At 33.1% G+C, this 24,302-nt stretch overlaps 2 protein-coding genes and 1 long non-coding RNA gene across 4 annotated transcripts; 2 read left to right on the forward strand and 1 right to left on the reverse strand.

Moving 5' to 3' along the window:
- Positions 1 to 6,568: 6,568 nt before the first annotated feature.
- On the reverse strand, positions 6,569 to 8,657 carry LOC145070447 (Glutaredoxin family protein). Its single transcript, XM_079017388.1, has 4 exons — positions 8,385 to 8,657; positions 7,791 to 7,864; positions 7,107 to 7,205; positions 6,569 to 6,851 (listed from the first exon to the last, which is right to left on the reverse strand). Exons 1-4 carry the CDS (start codon positions 8,534 to 8,536, stop codon positions 6,775 to 6,777), a joined length of 402 nt encoding a protein of 133 aa, XP_078873514.1. The 5' UTR covers positions 8,537 to 8,657; the 3' UTR covers positions 6,569 to 6,774.
- A 141-nt stretch (positions 8,658 to 8,798) lies between these two features.
- Positions 8,799 to 11,863, forward strand: LOC145071485 (uncharacterized). 2 transcript variants are annotated; one of them, XR_013690504.1, is made up of 3 exons: positions 8,803 to 9,706; positions 10,903 to 11,009; positions 11,231 to 11,863. It is a non-coding gene; the product is annotated as an uncharacterized LOC145071485 (long non-coding RNA). The 2 variants fall into 2 exon arrangements; XR_013690503.1 differs by having other exon boundaries at positions 8,799 to 9,706; positions 10,903 to 11,863.
- Positions 11,864 to 16,430: 4,567 nt separating this feature from the next.
- On the forward strand, positions 16,431 to 17,261 carry LOC145071025 (uncharacterized). The gene is made up of 2 exons (XM_079017970.1): positions 16,431 to 16,823; positions 16,909 to 17,261. The coding sequence occupies exons 1-2, from the start codon at positions 16,628 to 16,630 to the stop codon at positions 17,028 to 17,030; spliced, it is 318 nt and encodes a 105-aa protein (XP_078874096.1). The 5' UTR covers positions 16,431 to 16,627; the 3' UTR covers positions 17,031 to 17,261.
- The last annotated feature ends 7,041 nt before the right edge of the window (positions 17,262 to 24,302 follow it).

The following is a 24,302-nucleotide window of genomic DNA, read 5'->3' on the forward strand; positions in this document are numbered from 1 at the left end:
CTGAAAGGTGATGACTCAGCACTCGGACAGCGCTTCGATACTCTCAAAACGATTTTCCTTCGATAAAACCTAGTACCAATACCACTAGGGTTTAGTCTAACGATAACCGCGACAAATTAATTAGTCTGACTATTATTATTATTATATAAGCGTTAATAACACTCAATATAACTCATAATAATAGCCCAAATAATTATTTTAAGGACCTAATAACATTCCTATAATTATTTGAAAGCTATATTAAAAATTGCGTAAGCGTAGCACACTTACAGCGAATTTTATCGAAAACCGGAACCTAATTGGAGCAGCGTTTCGAAACCGAAAGGCTCTTTTTCTCAAGACTCCGGGAGCATCGGGGCTTCCCTCGGGAGATAGGGGTTTTATCTAGGGTTTTGGGGGCTCAAAATAGGCTAGAGAGAGAAAGAAATCTACAGAGAGAAAGGAAATGTTGTGAAAAACTCGGAAATCCTCGCAGCCTTTTATAGGCGCTCAGCAGCTCGGACTACGCTGCGCGTTCAGCAGCTACGTTGGGCGTAGTTCGGATGGGGTTGCTAGCTCGCACCAGCTGGCTCGCACTTCGGAAGAGGATAAGGACCGAGGGTACGCTGGACGTACCGAATTCCGACGCGGGGCGTAAGGCGAAGTGAGGCGACGTGGCGTGATCCGAAGGGCGCTCTGTGATAGGCGATGGACGGCTGCGACGAGGCCACGTCATCTATCTCGCATCAGATTTCGCAATTTGCATACTCAAATTTAAAAATTTGTAACTTTCGGCTGCGAAGGTGAGAACGTACTCTACAACTTTCGTTTAGACTTCGTCGGCTAATTTTGACTCAATTTTAAATTTTATATTATTAACGGGCCGGGACATGATTGGTCCGTTAAATCCTCATAACTTCTTCATCCGACGTCCGTTTTTGCCCATCTTTTTCTTGTTATGCTACTCTTAACGAGATCTTCGATTCTCATTCAGGTCGTGTCGGCTAAAAACCGCTCGATTTAATATTCGAATTTCGGGCTGTACACTGCTAGTCCGAAACTTCGAAAAATCATAACTTCTTCATACGAAGTCAGATTTGGGCGTTCTTTTTATCGATGTTCATAGTTTAACATATTCTACGACTTTTGTTTAGATCGCTAAGGCTAAATCTCGCTCTATCGTAAATTCACTATTTACGCTTCCCGGTATCGTGTCGGTTTTGTCGCGAAACTTCGACGGGTCATAACTTCTTCGTTATAACTCGGATTTCGGCGTTCTTTATATGTACGGAAACCTTGTGACATATCCTACAACTTGGTTAATATTATTTATTCTAAATAATCTTTTGTCGAAAATTCGTTTTCGACCCCTATTGCCTTTAATTTGACTAGCCCGGATTTGCGGGCGTTACATAAGTCCTCTTCAACGTCTTAATCCATAACGTCACTGACTTGGTGACTTTACATGACCCAAATAAGCCCAAACTCCATAAATAGTAGGAATAATGTCATAAAAAGCCTTAAGTTTGGCAGAAAATGTTGTTTTTACCCTTTGACAGATTTTTGGTTCGTTTATGCTGCACACTTGTCATTTTTTTGTCGGTTTTGCCCTTTTACCTGTAATAGCAGGTTTCCAGGTTATCATAAATTATTTTTTGCGAAAAAACCTTAAGTTTATAAATATTATGCAAAAAAACCTTAAGATTATAAAAGTATAAAATATAAATATATATTCAAATTTTGATAAAACTAAATGGTTTTTAAAAAATTAATTGTCAAAAGTTTACATCAAACTAATATAAGTTTTATTGTACTTATATTATAAAACCAAAGTGGTGATGGTTAGTTATTCTTTAGTAGTTCACGCATGTGGGGAAAGGATTTGTTCATCGTAAGCATTTGAGAGCCCTGCTAAGGTTGGGTTTGGTGATAATCTTAGAATATTGTTGTATGTGTGAGTCGACTCCTCAGTTTTATATCGGGGTTGTGGGAGTGTGCCCAGGATGTCTAGAATTTATGGATGGTAGGAAGGAGTGATTTCGAGGACGAAACCTAATTTAAGTGGGGGAGAGTTGTAACACCCATTTTCCAGGATGAATTGATTTAGGGTTTCGAGGAGTCAAAAGGTTGGATTTTGGAAGAAAAAAAAGCCTCACGGCCTAAGATGGGTTGCATGAAAACTTTTGTTTGGGACTGATCTCATGACGTAAGACATGGAGCTCACGCTGTGAGAGCTAATGCAGCCCAAGCCCATGATCATTTTAGGGTTTCCTTCGTATTTAAGCATCTCTAAACTCATTTTAGGGTTTCTTATCAGCCCCAAACCCTCTTTCACCTTAGAAAAACCTTAGTCTTCATCCTTGCTTGATCTTTGGTCATTTTGGAGTTTCTCTTGATTTGGGAGAAGGAAAAAAGAAGAAGAAGAAAAAGAAGATGATCTTGAGTTAAGGCTTGCATGGAATATTCATCATCGCCATCTTACATTATTTTCGGGTCATTGTAAGTATCAAAGATTCATCCTTTATTGTCACGATATGAGGATGGACGGTTGAAATTTTAGGCTTTTTGTTGGGCCTTAATGGAATTGGGCCAATATTGGGCCTTGGGTGTCTTTTGGATTAGGGTCAGTTATTGGGCTTTTAGTGCCATTGAGTTTAGGCCTTGGTCTTTGGGCCAGTTGAGGGGAAGGGTAAAACAATATTTTACCCTAGGATTCGGGATTAGTGAATTAAGTCCTGATTATGGTTATGACGTGATTATTGATCATGAATATATTTGATTGGTTAGTGCGGAGATTCTCTAGTTCAGTAGCTCGAGTATCTGTTGGATTTTCAACAGAATGAGGTGAGTTTCCTTCGCTATATATGTAGGTTGAATGCACCAATGTCGGCCCACTAGATTATGTTTGTAAAATGATGGTTGTCTTCGTGACAATTACCTATTATGATTGTATATGCCTGATGTGTCTGTGACTCTTACTATTATTATTATATGCTAGTTATAGGGGTGAAATAAACCCGATACCGGTTGAAAGAGACCGAAGGGGTTAAAATATACCTAGTACCGGTTGAAAGAGGCCGAAGGGGTTGAAATAGACATAGTACCGGTTGAAAGAGACTGAATGGGTTGAACTAGACCCATTTATGCTTTGACTGTTATATATATATGTATGGTATGGGCTATTTTGGGGAAGCCCACTAAGCTTTGTGCTTACGGTTTTCAGTTTATGTTTCAGGTACTTTCAACTCAAAAGGGAAGGGCCCGACTTGATCGTACCGTCTCCGCTCATGTTTTCCACATTATGTGATTTTGGAAATTTGTACTCTGATAATTGTTTTACCTTGATATACTTTTCAATTATTGAAATGATTAAATGGTGTTTATGGTTGAACTAAAAATGAAAATTTTACATTATAATTTTTGGGACATTACAATAGTCATATTTAGGATAAGTTTACTAGTTTATAATTGACGTTGTTTAGTATTAGATAAATTATTTGTTTCACCATATAAATAAGCCTTAAGACTCAACTATAGTTTTAGACCTAGGACCCAACTTTGTTTTTCACAGCTCAAATTGTTGGCAAATATACCCTTCAATGGATTGTACAAGAAGAAATCGCACCCGTACATTCTTGAATTGTCATTAAGGATAACATTATCGTCATCGGTCTCCCAAATTGATAGTAGGATCTCTTTAGGTCTGCTTGACAAATATATTTCATTCTGAATTAGGTTGTAAAGCATATCAAATAAAAAAAAAGTGAACTCTAAGTTTAAGGATTTAGCAAGATATGTGAATATTTTCAACAAAATTTATCATAATATCGTCAATGAACTGTTGAATGAAGATGAATATGATATTTTGAAAGCGACTATGGGCAATACAAATGTAAAATGATAGGAGTAGCAATACAAAATGCAAAATGATAGGACTTACTTTGCACACGAAGATGCTTTGAATATTTTTCTAAGATTCTCCTATCTCTAATTTTTATATTTTTCTTTGCTAGTTGTCCAATGTAATTAGAAGTAATGATAATAATTGTTTGCTTATCTAATTATGTATATATGCTTTTAGTAGTAGTCTTTTAATTATGTGTTTCTATAATCCTATTGGTGTTTAATTTAATTTCTCTTATACTTATCAGTGTTTGAAATATTTATATTAATGTTTTATTTATATATCTTTGTTATATTATTTTTAATAGAAATATAATTGGAAAAAATATCCAGTAGAATCTAATAAAACTCATACTAATTTAGGAAAAAAAAAATATAGTTTGAAAAAATATCGGGAAATCTCCAAAAAAATCTCAAAGTTTTGGATTAGTTTATAATATAGTCTTAAACTTAATTTCATTAACGAAAAGGACAGATTTGGATCAGTTTATAATATAGTCTTAAACTAAATTTCATTAACAAAAAGGATAGGAAATCGGGTAATGTAATTACTTTAACCATTTTTACCTTTTCAGCAGGTTACCCCTTTAACCATTTTTCTTCCCTCAGGTTACCTTTTCACATGGAAGTAAGATCAGAGCAAGAATTTGTTGCTTCCTATGGTTATCTCCTATTCCCTCTTCTACAAACACATATATTCAATACATCTCTTATCTCTATCTCTATTGATAATATATGTATTAAATATGTAGGAAACAACAGGAGAGAAAACATGCTCTTAAAAAGACTCATGGAGCAAACATTACAGCGATAGGTCGATCCATGACTCAAATTGCAGTTTCTGTAAAAAGATGTTCAACAATCAAAGAAATTATTAGGTCAATCACAGGTCTATTCAAGAACCCACAAACTGAAAATGAAAGTGATCAAATGGTGGATTCTTTAGAGAAATGGTTGGTGATTTGTAAAAGTATGATTGTAGGTGGATGGGATTGGAGCGTGTCTTTATCCCCCTCAAGAAGTTTCTACCATTAGAGGTGCTTCTAAGAAAATGATGAGATTTGTTGGTGAACTTTAAGTTGTACCTACATCTGTTGTAACTGAAGGGCCATTGGAACCAGGTTTCACCAACTCCCAGTGAATAGATGTACCTGAGGATTCTTCAATTCCATTCCGACTAACCACAACTCAACACCAATTCTATTAACATCTGTGACAACCCTTCCCCCATCCTAATGTCATTCTGACTTCACCTTCACATTGACCATTGATGAGACAATCTTCTTCATCTCTCCCTGTTTCCACCCTTCAACCACGCCTCGATGTACAAAGAAACGTTGGAATCCTATTGCTTCAACCCTTTTCCACTTCCCACTCCACCACCATCACTAACTCCGACTTCCAATTCCGCCCCATTTTATGGGCCATTGACCAAGGAAAAAGTTCGACCAAATGAGTGTTGAGAAGCTTGTAGAACACCACAATGGAGGGGTTTTTACAGAGGATTAGGTGACAGGGAAGGTTAATAGAGGGTAACCTAAACTCCTAATTTTGAATCAGAATTAAAAAAAAAAAAAAAAAAAAAAAAAAAAAAAAAAAAAGGAAATTAGACATTAGGAAGATGATGGATTGTTTTGAAGACGAAGAGGATCGAGTGTATGTATGGGTTGATTTCAATCACCCAATCAACACATTTGAGCAGATCGGTGTTGAGAAGCTTGTAGAACACCATCTCCATATCTCTTCCCGTACAACACCACCATCTCACATGTTACCGACCTGCAAATCAAATGAGAGGAACTCCATGTGGCCTTCGTGAACAAACGAGAAAAATAGAGGTGTATTCTTGTTCATCTTCACAATTTCGATTAACCACCGGCAAATAAAACGAGAGAAAGAGAGGAGGGAGAAGGAGAAACGCGGAAGAGATATTTTAAAGCTTGAGTAACCGGCTAATTAAAAGTTTACCGATTCAAAAGACTAAAGTGAGTGTAATAGCCGGTAACATGTCCTTTTTCATTAACGAAATTTAATTTAGGACTAAATCATAAACTGAGATAAAAGTTTGAGATTTTTCCGTAGATTTTCCAAAAATATAAAAAAACATTGATAGTTTGATTTTATGCTTAGTTAAACATATATGAAAATCATAGTCAAAGTAACAAGAGATATATCAAAAAAATCACATGTGGCTCTTCGCCGTATTGTGATTAATAAAATAAATAAATAAAATTAAAAAAAGAAACATATCTTAGCTTTTTATATCTACAAGCAATTGTGTTGGATGTGAACCGAAAATGGATCCAATTCTTTGGTGAGAGTGATTTCAAAGCTAGTCAAATCCACCTGTAAAAATGTTGGCTATTTTAAGAAAATCTTATTTTTTATTACTTTTTTGCTAAATCATTAAGAATTTTGTCTATTTGTAATTTACTCCTTAATTTATGCAACAAAGTAACCAATCACCAATCAATGTAATCATGTTTATTTTGTTACCAACTTTTATTAATTTATGCATCAAACTAAATTTCTTATCCATGTATACAAGAAAATCAACTTCGATACATGTTCTAACAAATACATATAACTTAGTTGCGTAAGTGAATAATTAAACCCTTATCTATAACATTTTATATACAATAATAACCTTTATAAGTTTTCTTTATACACCCAATACGCATTCAAAAACACAAAAATATAACTTACTTTTGTAACAAAATATTCCTTGAAACATAGTCATAGAATTAAAATAGGCATCCAGATTTTTTTGGGTCAACGTCCTTAACAACAAGTCTTTGTGGTACATACTTTAACATAACCTATAAGAAACGATCAACTAAAAACTAATCTCAACATCAAGAAAGCACTTAAGATATTGCAAGTTGTTGAGGCTCAAAGATCGGTTTTCTGACTTGAAGAAATACCAAGAAGCTCAGCTAGTTCTCCACTTTCATAAGCTTCAATAGTATCTGTAGTAACCAAAATGACAAACATTTATTAGACCACATTCTATAGGGGCATTACAGACATTTCCATTTTCCACCAACAGATCCCACAGCCAACATGAGAAGTATATATATATATATATATATATATATATATATATATATATATATATATATATATATATATATATATATATATATATATATATATATATTGTTCTATAGATATGTAAATGTTTTTTAAAATTTCAAATATAATATTAATTAATATGAATTTACCATCTGAACCTCCAAGATGTTTCCCGTTAATGAACACTTGTGGAACAGTACGCCTCCCAACAAGCTCACCCAGAGCATTCTGAATTTTCCCTCCATCCTCTGCAAAACAAGAAAGGATCTTGTTGAAAAAGTTCTATAAATCGCATAAAGTTTCTCATGTTTGATTTGTTATAATAGTTTAAACAGAAAAAATATATGAACTTGTAGACCAAATCAATGTCTGCATGTAACTTGCAAAGATAATAACAGGAAAAAAGGGTAACTTTTCAACTTGGAAGTTGGAAGTTTTTCAAGAAACATAAATGTTGCAAAGAATGTAAAAGATTAAAGAGCACAAACAGTTGCCATAATTATAAGATTCATGATGATGGTCTAATTTGTAGGTTAAAGAAGTCAATCTATGGGATTAAACAAATTTAATAGTTAGTGGTTTGGTAAGTTTACAATTGTCAAATATATTAGCCTAGCCTATTAGTTGATTGGATTTTCTTTTAGTATTAATGTCTAATAAAGATTGATTTGCTGCATGAAATCTGAGAATCTAATAAGCTGATAAGTGATAATCACTTGGACAACAATACCATTTTGGTTTTTGACATATTACCTACCCATTTCAAGACTCAAGTATTATGCAAACTGGCATTATTTAAAGTTTTGAAATGTAGAATCATATGAAATACAGACCTCTTTCATCCAGCTCAATGACATAAGGTTTCTTATTCAACTCCTTGAATACACCTTTAGCCCTTTTACAGTATCTGTTGAAAACAAGAAATAGCAAATGGTTAGTAGAAATGGATAAATGGAAATGGTTTTGTTTTAATACATCAACTATGTACAGTGAAGAGTTCATATTATGTTCACAAGAAGATGAAGATATCTAGCTATTGAAACACCTGCAATCACCTAAATTCCCACAAGATCGTGAAATTCTATCAATTAAAAGTGGTATGTATGCCAAATGATAAAATAATGACACAAAATTAGTTGATACGAGCAATGAGGATGTTATAACATGTTCGTATAAGAAATTTATAGCCAAACAATTTCGATGAAAGTAAGTTCAACTACAGAGAATAATCTCGATGAAAGTGGTTGGTTAAAGTACGCTATGAACCTCAAACTACCAAACAGTTTATACAAATTATCGACAGAATAGGGAGTTCGATGTTTTCAAAATAAAGTTGCTAGTTGAGAGATTAACAGTGGATTTCCGAAACTCAGGAATAGAAATACGAAGATTCAGGTAAAAGATCGAGGTGTATGAAATATACATACGGGCAGTACGATTTGGAGAAGATGACTATGGGGTGAGAAGAGACGGTCTTCTTGACGAAATCGACGGATGATTCTTCTGCATTACACATATAGAAGACGGTGATCGTTAACAGGATTATGCAAATGAAAGGTATGGTGGCGGATCTGGCCATTTTCGGCACCGGTTTTGCAGCGATTCCGATTGTTTGTTGAACTTCGGCCGTCAAATCGAGATCTGTTTGAATTTGGGCAAGAAAAAATGGACCGACTATTTTAGGATTTCTATCTTTGTGTTTATTTTATGATAAAAGCCATTATATTTTAATTATATATTTTAACCATTATATATACATACTAATTTAGAAGGGCCACTTAAACAGTACCTGCTTCCTATTGGTGGAAATTATTATTATTATTATTTTATATTTAATATACGTGTTCTTCGTTGCTCCCACCTCTAGCTGCTACCAATTAGATACTGACAACAAAAACTCCATCACCGCTCAACTGACCGCGTCTTCTACTTCTCATTTATTCCAGCTGTTGATTCCATCCAACCCTGTTGTTCCCTGCTCCACTGATCGATTTTTTCACATCTTCAGTTCCTCGGGTCAATCCTCCCCTGCTCGCCTTCCCCACTTTGGTTTAATCCCCCACAGGGGTTCCGCCTCAAGCAACTGTACACCACCGTCTCCACCCTTCTACTTTGTCGCCTCCAAGACAGAAACGAAATAACAAAGCAATCAGCAAGCGTCAGTAGCAGCGGTGGTGTTATTTGGAGTTAGAAATGGAAGAGTTATTGCCTGACCTGTGGTCTATCCCATCAGTCGAAGGCGTAGACTGTCGTCTCCTCAGGAAGTAGTGAAGCAGAGGACAGGGGCCTAGCTGGCCTGTAACACCGGTGGCCATATTTGTAAGTTAGAATTGTCATTGTGCTTTGATGGATTTTAGAGCCCTAGGATCGAATGCTAAGGTAATTGTTCATCTCTTTCAACTTCGATTGCATCGTCATCAACAGGCTTAAAGGGCTTGGAATTAACGCAAATCAAATTGGGAGAGAGACGCGACCCCAATTTGTTGTACACCTCAAAACCCCATTTTTAACTTCATTCAAGAGACTGATTTGTTTATTTGTTTGGTGTTTCTTTGAAAATTTCTTGATCTAAGTTTGGGTGATGGAAGAAACTTAGACAAAACGAAGCCCTTTCTATTCTTCCCTCTCCCTCCTGTTGTTGCTGATTGACGAATTCTAGCATTAAATTAAGCACCGACAAACTAAATTAAGCGATGTCGGAGGAAGGCTTCTTTCCTTTCTTGACTAACGAGTCCGACCTGGTCACCTGGTAAGCATCACATCACATCTTATTCCTTTAATGCTCTCGAGTATTGAGTGTTTGCTTCTGGTTCCCTACTGCATATATATTTGACTTTGTTTCTAACTTTATGATTGCTATTTGCTGGTGATATCTACAATGTAGACTTTGCGACTGTGAATTTGTGATTGCTGGTGTTATATTACCACCTTGGATTCAAAACAACAAAGTTAGTATTTCATATGATTCACTTGGTACTACTTATCAAATGTAAAACTAGAAAGGTACATAAGATGCAATATTAGAAATCATATTTGGGTTTTAAACAATTTTAGAGGTACATAAGATGCAATATTAGAAATCACATTGAACACATTAAAACCCTATCAAGCACTAAAGAGTCACCATACTTCATTTATACATTTTAGATAGAAAGGAGTCAAAAGACCACCATCACCTAACAAATTATGACATTTCTGATCAAAAATAGTCTGTCATTTTAAAATTTTGTGGTTACAAAAAGACATGAGGGAATAGAATATGTGGTTTTTACTCTTTATTTAGGATTTAATAATAATAATAAGGGAGTGATTATTACCTATATATAAGAGATTAATCATATCATCATGGAGGAGCAAATTACATTCATATAATTATAACAGAAAACACAACATGATACAAAAATAGATAATACAAAATTAGGGATTCATAATCTAACAAAGTGAACCAAATTAGAAAACATACAGTACCAGAATTTATATAATAGTCACTTAGTCAACTGACCTGATTGGTGCAATCCTAGATCATAAAAAACAAAATTCTGAGAATGATTCTTTGTTAATTTCTTAGTGTAGTTTCACAAAATCCATTGTGATATCTTTTGTCTTCAGGTTCTTATGTGCCTTTATTTGGTTAGCTATTACTTTAAGTTTTCCTTAATGTGAATATATTCTTAAATTACTATTTTTATTCAATTTTAAACGATTCCATTCCGGGCTTATGGTTATTTTTCAATTTTTTTGGGTTATTTTCTTTAATATTAACTTACATTATGGTTCGTTTAGTTATTTTCCCATCTTCGTAACATAAGACCTAAACTAGAGACGTTTAGCAGTTGCCTTTTATTTTATCAGATATGGATCCGGAATCTTTTGATAATTTATACAATTTATACTAGATATGCCTTTCTTGTGATACCACATTAACACCCCTTTGATTATCTTCAGGATATTCTGCCTTTGAAACTATAGAAGATATGATTCCTGGAGAAACGGTAAAACCAGAAAGAAAACAACCAAATGTGAATCATGATTGGGTGCTAAACTTCAAACAGGTAGTCATTTTTTCATATATAGTGCCTTCTTAGTAGTGCATTTGGCATCACTGAATATGGTTATTCTACCAATCACATCATTGAGATATTCTTTACAAATTATCCAATAATAGCAATGACATCCAAAAAAAAACAACTTTTTACTGTTATTGTGACCCTGTTGAAAAAATACTTTTTTTTTTATCATCCAAAATAGCTAGCTGTTAACGTAAATTTCACAGGTTGTTGCAGTGAAAACCTGTGAAATGGACACCGATTACAATCATCTTCATTGTTCCATTTGTTCTTTTATGGAGCAGCTTTAAACAATAAGAATCTGTAAATTACTTCCCTTAGATGACAAAAACAGTAAGCTTGGATGGGGCGCAACCATTAGAGAAGGATTTGTTTGTACATTATCAGCATGAATATATCTCCAGAAAATAAAAAATATTGAGGATTTTTTCTGCAGAATATTGTCGTGTATTTTTGTGTATATGTTTTGTTTAATGTCTCAGGGGAGTAAATTAATTAGTTATGTTGTTTTGTTAATTAAAACATGGACTCGAGTCAGATGGATGAATCGCGTAGCAAACACACAAATTTAATATAATGGAAGTGATTGTAAATTTGTAACTTGAACAAGGTCATTTTTTTGTCATTTTGTTGTCTGCTAATGCTCTTTTTTATTAAATTCAGGTCTTGTAGATGCTTCTAGGGTATTTCTAGGTAAATGTTTATTGTGATAGAGATTTTGAAACCAGAACAAGGGTATTTTTTTAATTTTCTTTGTATGGATTATCCGAGTAGAATGAGTTTGTTTGGTCTTTAGATCTTTTATCAACCTTGAAATTCAGTAAAATTCCTTTTTTGCCCATTTGTGAAGCAAATTAATGTCTTTGTAAAACTTAAATTCACATTTTGACCCTAGACAGGTTTTTATAACGGATCCAACCCCGCAAAGCGGGGCTCTTCCCTAGTTATATTTTATTTCAGTCAATTAAAATCGTCTAATTTTGATAAGAAATTTTCAATAGTGAAGCTATTGTAATCCTTTATTTACGACTTAGCACATACGATTAAACATTGGCATAGTTTATCGATTAAAATGCTTATTAGTTAATGCCTTGAGAAGGAAATGTTTAATGCTTTGGTTTGTACTATTTGGTTGGCAGAATTTGAATTTTTAAAATGTTTGAATTTCTATGAATGTCTGAATTTTTAAGATCTGAATTTTAAACATTTTGTTTGGTTAGATCTTCTAAATTGTTGTATTGAATTATAAAAATGATTATTTTACACTTTTGTTTTAACTTTTACTAAATAATTATAAAAACCATATAAAATCCAAATTAACATACATCAAAATTTATCTTCAACGATTTATAATGATTTTTTGACATATATTTATAAAAATAACATCGTTTTTTATATCCTGAGGATTTCAAAGTTAAAAAATAACATATTTGACATTGAATGTTGAGACATAAATGACAACGAACTTACAACGAACTGACCATTTGATGATAAATAACATATTTGACATTGAATGTTGAGACATAAATGACAACAAACTGACCATTTGATGATAGATTTGTACTCCTTTCCTTCCCCCTCGTTACATCAAACATGAAAGCCCCTTAAAATTTTCTTTCAAACAATTCAACCTGTAAATCCAAATTCAACAAAGAAACAAATAAGCTTAATGGAAAGTTATATAATCATTAACGTAAAGTTGAATGAATGATCTTTACATTAGTAGGCTTGGGTTGAAATTCAAGCTTTTCCAAAAATCACTCCAATTGTTATAACTTGTATAAACTATTTTCAGTTTACACAGAGTTCATGCATAATTGCTAAGTTCATGCATAATTGCTAAATAATGATGCACCATCACTTATGAATCAAACTCCATATGATATGAATAATTATCCTTAGCTCAAAGATTGAAAAAATCCCTTAAATAACAACATTTTTTTCAAAATCGGTTTTTTAAAGTTCAGAGTTCCTATATATAGTTTCATTCACCAAACATTTGTATATGTGTGGTTTATTTCAGATCCACCTAACAATTGGTTGTTTTATCATCTTCTATATTAAGATTTCAATCAATATTCATATTTTTGTAGAACCTTGATACTATTAATTACAGGTTCTATCAAAATTTATCATCTTTTATCTTAATATAAACAATTTGAGACACAAATGCATGTATCATATAACGACTCCGTACAGGATCGGGCATGAAAATACAAAGAAAATCAAAATCGAGGACTGATAATCGAGTTCTAGGGCCAAAAAAAAGAAAAAGAAGAAATCCATGTATTTCTAAAAATTAGTTTTTAGGGGTAAAAAATAAGAACAAGCGATCTATTTACAGAGAATCTATTTTTAGGAGAAAAAACTTACCTGCAGCATGAGGTCTTCGATTTTACGGTGCTAGTGGAGGCTAGCGGAGGCGGCAAAGCTTTTGGTGGCGAAGTCAATTCCGAAGGGAGCAGACGACTGCAGATAAGAGAGGTGGGGAAAATGGTGTGGTAGAGGAGAAGGGGTAATGTTGTCGGAGCCTAGCGTTGGAAGTCGCGGTGGGAGTCGATTTCAGGGAGGTCGACGACGAGAGGAGGTGATTGGCGCTCGGCATGGTCAGAGGTGGGAAGAGACGGAAGTGATGATCTCAAGGTGGGTGTGTTGTTTTGGAGGCAGGCATATCAGCAACGCATGAGGGTAAAAGAGGGAAGGACGGGTGATTTTTATTTTTTAGATACAAGCTCAAGTCTGAAACTTTAAGAGGCTCTTACAAAATTAAGAGGCTTTTATTCCTACGCTACCAAACACTCTTAATCTGAAAAATTAAGAGTTTGCCTCTTAATTTGCCAATTAAGAGACTACCAATCAGCCCCTAGGATTAGTTTGATTCCTTTAGATGTTTAGTTGGACACGCCTTCGGTCAAGGCATCGTAATAAATGTTTTAAAAACTTGTTCGAACCAGTTAGACCGAAAACTAGGGATGAGAGCGGTTCAACAACAACCGATTTTACGTCAATTTCTAAACTAGATCGAACCAGACGGTTTCTTCAAACTTGGATTGAACCTATGTGTGAAAGGACCGATAAAAAATCATTTGAACCAGTTTATTGAACTTATATAGTTGAATTTCCTTAGACTGTTAAAAAAACATCGCATTTCCAAAGAAAATTGAATATTTTCGAAGTGTACATGACTTGAAGGTCGGCGCACGCCACCGCCAGACTTGGGAAAATCCTTGGTTGAACATGCGATGGAACCGGTTGAACCAGACATCGGTCACAAGACCAGTTCAACTAAAAAACTGGTTTTTGAAACATTGCATCGTATCATTCTTGTTCTTCATCTAATTTCCTTACAAGCTTTAGTTGATTTAATATCTTCATCCTTAATTGGTTGTGTTTCTGTTGTTCGTATGAATAGTCAAACATCCTAATTGACATGTATAAACATCCATAACCTCATTAGTTTTCCAACATTTTTTTTGACATCTTAAGAATTGGTATTGGTGACACATTGTTTGGCTGATAGTGGGCCAAGAAATATTGAATGGTGATGTGGGCGCGGGCTTCCAAAGAATACAAATAACCTTTGGATTTTTTTCAGATTTGGTGAGCATCTGGAATAACTAGCAAATTACATCTCTATTGTACCGCAATTGGTGGATTGGCCTTTGCGACGTTAATGCTTTTTGCTGGTTGGTTTCGTTATCATAAAGCTGCTCCAAAATTGGCTTGGTTTCAAGATGAAGAATCTATGTTGAATCACCATTTAACGGGGCTACTAGAACTTGTGTCTTTCTCTTGGGCGGGGCATTAAGTACATGTATCTTTACCGATTAACCAATTTCTAAACGCTGGAGTAGATCTTAAAGAAATACCACTTCCTCATGAATTTATCTTGAATTGGGATCTTTTGGCTCAACTTTATCCCAATTTTGTTGTAGGAGCAACCCTATTTTCACCTTGAATTGGTGAAAATATGCGGACTTTCTTACTTTTCGTGGAGGATTAGACCTAACAATTGGAGGTCTATGGTTAACTGATACGGCACACCATCGTTTAGCTATTACAATTCTTTGTCTGATAGCGGGTCACATGTACAGGACCAACAGAGGCATTGGTCATGATCTAAAAGATATTTTAGAAGCTCATAAAGGTTCATTTACAGGTTAGGGTCATAAAGGCCTATATGGATCCTAACAACGTTCTTTTATAAGAATTTGTTTTTGAACCAATTTGTTAACATTGTTAATCCATATATTTATCTTTAAAATATAATTTGTCAAGAATTGTATCATTTTGTAAAGTCCAAATCTTACAAATCTAAAATTCCAACTTTGATATTGTTGTTTTTATGAGTTTTATTAAGTGATATTCAAAACATTATAATTGTTTGAACGTGTGTAGTTGATCAACCATCTCTAGTACCAATTAGTATTGAGACTATGATAATGAATCATGTGATTGTAAAACCTCTCAGTTTCAGCTTTAAACTTTTGTTTTTTTAACTTCCAACACATTTTTTTTATGAAATATCTAAAAGTCCTCAAGTTGCACATATATATGTTCCTAAATTTTATGATAATGAATCATGTGATTGTAAAACCTCTCAGTTTCAGCTTTAAACTTTTGTTTTTTTAACTTCCAACACATTTTTTTTATGAAATATCTAAAAGTCCTCAGGTTGCACATATATATGTTCCTAAATTTTTTATAAATACATGTTATTGAAAAATAGTATGACATTAACATCAATTATAAAATAATAATTTTTATACTAAACTGATACCTAAAATTATAAATTTGTACTATATTATGAAATAAACATCTATTATATTCATAAAACTCAATAACTTCTATTCATGAGTTACGAATAAATAAAACTATATATAACTTTTAATTTAGTTTTACATTTTAGCTGTTCTTAATTTCTTATGATTAAATAACTTAAAATTTATTTATTTGATCATTTCTGAATCAAATTACTCATCACCAATTAATGTGCACTTGAAAGAATATCGAAATCAACTTTATAGCAATCAATGAAAAAAATCTAATATTGAAGACTAATTTTTTTTTTATTAAGTTATCAATCAACCATAAAAAAAAATTATCCTGGTCACCGTCATCTTCAACGTCAATATGAATTATTAATACCTTCAACTTCGTCAACTAAGATAAACACAAAACCGTAACTGATGACATATGTTAACCGAAAACTACATAATATGAACAATTTCAAGAAAAAAAAAACTTACTGTAATGTTAATGATTAAGATGAACGTGATTTTGTGTCCAAAAAAATAATTATGGTAAAAAAAAAAAGAAGTAAAAATATGATTAAAAAAACCCTTTGATTTGGTTGTTTTTGACTTGTGTACGCTCCATTATATTCATAAAAAATGGACGTGATTCATACCTGAAAAATACTCTCTTTCGTCAAATCCAATTAAAGCACACGGGTTTATCACGCAATCTTCCGTTCGTTTCCCGTGCTCTAACCCAAACCCCCAAATTTGAAGAACGCCCACCCGCCTTCTTCCTTCCTGAAGCTGCACTACCGCCTGAAGCCTAATCAATTCAAGATTTTTCACCATTAATCACCAATTTCAATGGCCTATGTAGATCATGCCTTTTCTATATCAGATGAAGACATCATGATGGACTCTGATTCTGCTTACACCGTACACAACCGACCTCCTGTCAAGGAGATCGCTCTCGCCATCTCGCTTCTTGTCTTCGGCATCGTCGGCATCATCTCCGGCATCTTCATGGCTATCAATCATGTTGGCGGCGACACGGGCCACGGTAACTCTCACTACCCATAAATGTTTTTTATTTTGTTAATTGTTTGTGATTTCATCTTAAAAAAGTGTGTATGTGCTACGATTAGGGCTGTTTTTTGCGATATTGGGGGCGGTGTTGTTCATACCTGGGTTCTACTACACACGGATTGCTTACTACGCTTACAAGGGTTACAAAGGTTTTTCTTTTTCCAATATACCTCCTGTTTAGATCTTAATCATATTGTACGTCTTTCAAATTTCAGTATGTAAATTTCGTTTTCTCTCTTGTTTTTACACTTATTTGATGTTCTTTTTTTGTATGAAATAAGAACATGGTTGTAATGGAAGCTATAGAAGTTCTTTAATAGGAATGGTAAGTTTGATACTTGTGTATGTATTATCAGCTGCCATATCTGTGAAACTGGTCCTAAACTTATAAAAGATTGTGTCTTGCATAGTATTTTGTATGCATTGAAGGTTTTCATTTTTTTTCCTGTGGCTCTTGCTGGTGGAAGATTCATCATTTTGATGTATAACAGGTGATTATGCAATAACATTTGTCCTGGTAGGTAGTTATTCAGTTTTTATGTGGTTTACTCAACTGGGATTCTTATTTTACCCTTTTGTCTAAGACTCTAAGTTTACTGAAAATAATTCAAGATCTCAAAGCAATATCCTTAAAACCTGATGCTTTTAAGGATATTGATTGATTTGCCTACTTGCTTTTATGAGGCATAGGAGTATGTAACATGATTTATATTTGGTTTGATTCTGAATTATAGTTTATTAAATATAACACTTGCTATTTGTTTCCATCTTTTAGCTGTATCTCAATACTTCCAGTTGAGTTTAAATATTGATGCATTTTATCGTGTGATCTTATTTGTTTCTTTATTTTGCTTTTAGTTGTCTTGATATTTGATTTTAAGGTTAATGTCAAAAACGAGTAACGAACAATTATGTAAACGAAAAGTTTCAGTTGATTATCTTCTTCTAATTTGTTTTCTAAAATAACAAATAGTTGGTTACCTATATGTGACATTAACCCTTGATTTTACCTTGACACAAGTGGCTTAGAAAATATATGCATAGAATCCTATCCTTAGAGTAAAAGATTATGTATTAAATTTCATTTACTTGGTTTGGAAAAGTAAAATTAACATAAGATTGAAAAGGGAAGTGAATAAAAACTTATCATAATTCAAACATGACAAGTCATCTGAATGATCCATTCCAGTTTTGTTTGTTTTGTCTGATTGAATACAACAGATAATTTTTGTAATCTCTTATCTCTCTTTACAATAAATATTTCCAAAGTATCCTACTAAAGAGCTAAAAGTACAATCTGAAGTAGAATGCTAAGTTGCTAACTGTGGACATATGACAAACTGCAACCAAAGGCTCGGTGGCCTATCTGTTATCAAGTGTGTTAGAATTTAGAAATGTGTTTCCTAACCAATTGGTTATGTATACACTCAGTCATTTATGTTTTTTTTGTACATATATTACATATGACTATAAATCTTAATGGTCATATGTGTATAAAAACCAATAACTCATGTGTATAAAAAATATATTAGTAGTCATATCATAACTTGTATGGGTATAAAAAAAAACTTAAATGACTAAATATGTACATGAGATAAAGTTTATTATTCTTATGAACCATTAACCCGTTTTAAAGTGTGTATTCACAAAATCGGTGGATATTTGTTGACCAAATTTTGGTGAGTTTGTGTCTAGGAGTGCAAAAGAGTTGTGCTGAGCTCGAGCCTGACCAAGCTCGTCTCGAGTTCGTTTAAGTTAAAAGGGGTTTGAGCTTGAGCTCGGCTCGAGCTGATGAAAAATTATACAAGTTCGGCTCGTTTTTTGTCTGCCGAGCCTAAATAAGCTTAAGCTTGGTCCGAGCTCGTTAAAAAACTCAATTACTAATACCCTAAATCCCTAATTCTTTAGATATGTTTTTTTATTTTAACATATAAAAAAATAATAATTTATATTATATATAGGCTTGTTTAAACTTGCGAGCCTAATCGAGCTTACTGACACAAGCTCGAACTCGTTTAGTAAACGAGTTTAATATTAGGCTCGAGCTCGGATCAAACTCATTTAAAATCAGTCTAGAGTCGAGCTTTTAACGAGTCGATTTCGAATATCTCACGAATAGTTTGGCTAGTCTGCATTCTTACTTGTGTCCATGCAACTTGGTACATTTGTCTCACTTATGTAAAATTGTGTCTTTAAAGATGTATAAAAATAATTTGAAAGATGATGATTTATTCAACCTTAGATAGCATGTATTCATATAAAAAGCATGAGTATGTTATCTTTTTAAAATATGAAATTGGTTATTTGGCAAATTTAAAACATTCTAAAAAGTTAGTTTTATATATAAAAAAAATAGTAATAACCGAATAGATACTCATATACTATTCCTAAATTGAACAAATTACACGAATGATCCTTTAGCTTTACAGTTTTTCCCTGAGTTGGTCCTTACGAAACTTTTTTCCCTGAAATGGTCCTCAAGGAGCAAACCTTGAACACGAAAGGCCCCTATGACTAACTATGTTAACAGATTCAGTTAAGTTTTGTTAAATGACACAAATACCCTTTATTTTATGCACACAAATGGTCCTTACGACTCTCTCTCTCTCTCTCTCTCCATGATTCATCACACACACTTAGACATAAACTAGATGAAGATTTTGGGATGAACTAAATGACGATCTTGGGTTCTGATTCAACACAGAAGAACACCTCTCTCTCTCTCTCTTGTACGTCTCTTTCCCCCTCTTCCTGATGGTGAAGATCTAGGTTCAAATTCATCACATATGAACCAACACACACTCTATAATCGACAGGACACACAAAATCCAGAGATCAAGGGAAAAAGTCCCTCTTGTGTTCAACAACTATTCTTCTTCAGGCATAAGATTGAACTGCATTGCAATTGCGAAAAATTGAAAGCCATAAAGTGCCAACTGCTGCACCTGCGAATGAAGAGTAGATTGAGTACCTGATTTGTGTGTCCATGAAATAGATTAATACAATTAGAAGCCATAAAAGGCCTACTGCAAACCTGTTGTTGTTAGCAAAGAATTGGTGCCATTCATATGTGACATCTGTGAGGTCTAGAAGATCTTAAGTGGGTTATATCATTGGTGTTATTTGCAAGAATTAAATGAATCATGAAGAGAGAGAAAGAGACGTATACGAGATGTACAAGAGAGAGGGAGAGAGGGGTGTCTTTGTTCTTTAATTCCTTCTGTGGAGGATGGTTTGGATCCCTCCAAGCAACGATGATGATAACTTATAGAAACAAACACAACATAGTCCAAAGCTTATCGAAGAAATTGATCCCTACCTACTTCCCTTTGCTTGTTGTTACGAAGAAATTGCTCTCAATGTCTATAGGCCACTTTAATTTCTCGAAGCACCTTCTCCTCTAGAAGTAATCGTTGATATCATCGTAATTCTGCAAATTTGAATATGGTGATGTTCCGTTCTTAATGTTCACTACCTCGGCCTTGACAGTATCGTAAATTGGTTTAAAAATGTGATTCAAAAAATCATTTTCCCCAAAAATTGCAGCGGCGGTGGTTGTTGGTTGTTGCAACGGTGGTGGTCGTTGGTGATTGCAGTGGCAGAGTACTGGAACTAGATGGCAGCGACGACTTCCTTGGCCGATTCCAGCAATGGGTGTGGTCGTCTGTTGAAGGAGATTTAAGGGAAGAGAAACATTTGTGGATCCAATTTTGACTTTATCAGTCAAACATTGTTCATTTATCCATACATGTGTGTGTGTGTGAGAGAGAGAGAGAGAGAGAGAGTTGTAAGGACGATTTTGTGTGCATAAAATTAAGGGTATTTTTGTCATTTAATAAAACTTAACTGAATCTGTTAACAGAGTTAGTCATAGGGGCCTTTCGTGTGCAAGGTTTGCTCCTTGAGGACTATCTCAGGGAAAAAACTTTCGTAAGGACCAACTCAGGAAAAAAACTGTAAAGCTAAAGGACCATTCGTGTAATTTGTTCTTCTAAATTTCATCAATATCCCAATTTATTATCTTGATTAGATGTGAGACCCATGTATCACATGAGTTTATTTAAAAAAAATCAAATATGAAATTTTAACAATTTGAAAAATTTGAATTTATAAGAAAAATGAGAAAAATTTTGAATTATTAAAATTAATGAGGCTTTAATGTATTGAATACATTACATATATAAACTCTTTCTAATAAATACCTTACATATATATTATTTTACATATTAAATGTGAAATTTTAATTTAATAAAATGAAAAATACAATTAAATAACAAGTGGAAAATAAAAAATTTAAAAATTTTAAAAAATGTCATGTGTCCAAGTGAAGGAGAAGAGAACATTTGGCAAAAAGATTTTTATTTATTAGGAAAGATTATCCCGTTACATTCTAAATTTCATCTATATCCCAATTTATTTTCTTGATTATCCCGTTACAAAGTACTAATAGTGTAATTTAATCAAATCATAAAATATAATATTTTTAATAGATGTTCATAAATTACTCTTAAATTTCATCTATTCTATATATGCCTAATATATCTCACAATATGTTAGGCATAAGGCCTATTGGTGTATGCTACAAGCTAAATGAAAATGAAAATAATAATAATAATAATAATAACTAGAAGGTTTCCCGTGCGTTGCGCGGTACGGAAGGTGTCGGTTTTCTGTTATAACATTATACTTTCGATGTACATTGCTATAATTAGGATAACTTTTGGTTATTTCAAAAAATATTTCATATTTACAAAATCTTGAAATGGCCTGCTTTAAAAAAAAAAAACATCAGAAATGATCCCTCCCTAAAAAATACATAAATGACAACAATTTCAAAAAATTGCATAATTAGGATTAGTTTTATCTATTTCGAAACTTAATTGTACCTAAATCAACAATATTTATATTTAAACCAATCTGTATGGTGATTCCAACTCCAAAAGTAATAGTACAACAAAAAAACATATGTGCCCATTCTTGCATTATAATTTTCTAAAATTTGAATTTCTTCTAGTTTCCATCTTATTGAAATAAGGGAGTGAGCTTGATATCGAATTGTGAAATGCAAAAGCCAAGTAACAAATTTGAATGTATCAATATCAATAAATGTCAAAAAAAAAATGGCAAATTTTGTTGGTTGTTAAACCAACAGTGAGCATGAAAAGACTAAAATTACTCCTAACAGTAAAAATTATATATTTGGTCAATGCATTTACATGTTTGGTGCATTTAAATAGTAATGATATTTTTGATCAATGTTTTTGGTACATTTAAATCATCTACACTTGATGTATGTATCTGATAACAACCACCAACACTTCATTTAAAAAAGCTTGATGATTGGCCGTTCCATGAAATTGTAAATGAAGCATGTTAAAAAATAGCACTATGTATTTTGTGTTACCTAGTATGTTGGTGTTGATGAAAAAGACAACATAATGTTATTTTTGTCATTTGGTACAGTGAAAGGACAATGGACTTTCATTTTGATAACCATAAACGGTAGGAAGATGATTCACTATGACAAAACCTTCGAAAAAAAGCATGGATTTGTCTATTTTTTTAGAATAAGCTTCAATAAACAAAAAAAGAAGGATCCATGTAAAATTCAATATATTTATTTGTAACGACAATGGGTGAATAGGTAAGCTTAACACAAAAATGAAACATTCGTGCATGAATATTAGAATGTTAGTGAGAGGTAAGAATGATTTTTAACATGTGAAGGAATATTTTGCATAAATCGAAAGTGGCCTTCATAGTGATCATGAAAAATTACCCTCTCTGGGCATGCGTAAGTTTTACGGAAAAAAATTTCAATAAAAACAGGAAATTTTTTGTAAATTGAAAGAACAAAGCTATTTACTACATTTATAAGCTAAAAAAATGGAAAAGTAAACAAATTGCAATGTAAAAAATAGAAAAAAAAAATAGTTACAACTTCAACGTACATTGTTATTTTGGGCATTTTAGTATAAAAAATAGAAAATGCACCTAATGGCAATGTAGTTAGGTTGTTGTAGAAAAAAATCAAAAGGAAAAGAAAAAAAAACATGAAATTCAAAGTATGTTGCTATTTACTGCATTTATACAAATGCTTCCATGTGACATGCAATATTAAAATAAATAATTATTAAAAATGAGTAGTTGTATTTAGTGGTCCGTAATAAAGAAAATGATAGTATTAGTTTCAAATTTAGCAAAAAATTAAAAATGTTGCAAACTTGAAAAAGAACTTACTGTAGCATGTTGATTTCCACCACCTTGTTCACGTACAGAGAATGCAAAATTAGGATGAAAAGGAGACCAACAAAAATCAGTAATAGGCATAAATCACATTTTTACCAAAGTAGTTGTCTACTTTTTGACCACCCTATCTGCAAAATATACCATATTTATGACCAAAAAATCAACAACAATAATAAAATCCACGATGATTTATCGTCAAATGAAATATCATTTGAAAACAGGCCAAATTTGTACCCTTTTACCAACTTATTATCGCTAAGCTGAAAAGCTCAAATTCTTTGATTATTTTATGTTTGTAATTTATTACCAATAGTACTTTATGAATCGGAACTCAATTCTAACATACCTTAAGAGCATTCAAAGTAATTTTGATTTTGCATTCTATGTTTGACTTTGATAGAAACTCAAAGTTGTCAAAATGAACTAATTTGGCCTTTCACTTAATTCTTCATAGGTTATAAACATTTTCCTAACTATTATTTTTTTTAAACCAAAATTCATTCATTAATGTCATATTTTTCATTCAAGACTTGAACTTAATTTCAGAAATTACATTTTTTTGTCATGGAAGAGGATTGGAAATTACCATTTCTTTCCTTTGGGATACTCGTCCTGTGGCTCCTGGGTTTTCGAATATGTTTGTTCTTGGTTTTTTTAAAGATGTTGGCGACCAACGAGTTCTTTTTCTGCAAATTGTACTAAAATTGATAAAGAAGTCAAACAATTTTGAAGTTGAAAACTCAAAATGAGCACCTCTAGTCATGGACCAAGCTCATAATTCCCACAGTAAAGATGATACCTGAATAAAGTAGATAGTCAACATACAGATAAAGAAACAGGAAATTGAGTCTTCAATAAGAATCCTTCAAGAAAAAAAATCCCGGATTCCCAGACGTCGCTATCACCTGCTTCAGAGACGCCACCCCATAAAAAACAAACGAACGTAGCTTTGGTGGTGTAGGCAACATGCGACGGAGATGAAAGAGGATTAAAGGGTCTTCTGTAATCTGCAAAAAGAACCTCACATTAGGTTTATTTCATATATTTACACAATTAAAATTAAAAATACATTCTTAAATAGCTTCATTGTTTGAATTCCTCAACAATAGTTTGAAAGACGTCCAACTGCAGCATCAGTCGATCTATTTTTCAGATCAATTGAACTTTCCACAATGATTTATCTGTCAATTCACTAACGAATTTC

The sequence above is a fragment of the Lactuca serriola genome, chromosome 8 (assembly GCF_051521515.1).
Source record: "Lactuca serriola cultivar US96UC23 chromosome 8, Lser_US96UC23_V15, whole genome shotgun sequence".
Taxonomy (NCBI): Eukaryota; Viridiplantae; Streptophyta; class Magnoliopsida; order Asterales; family Asteraceae; genus Lactuca; species Lactuca serriola.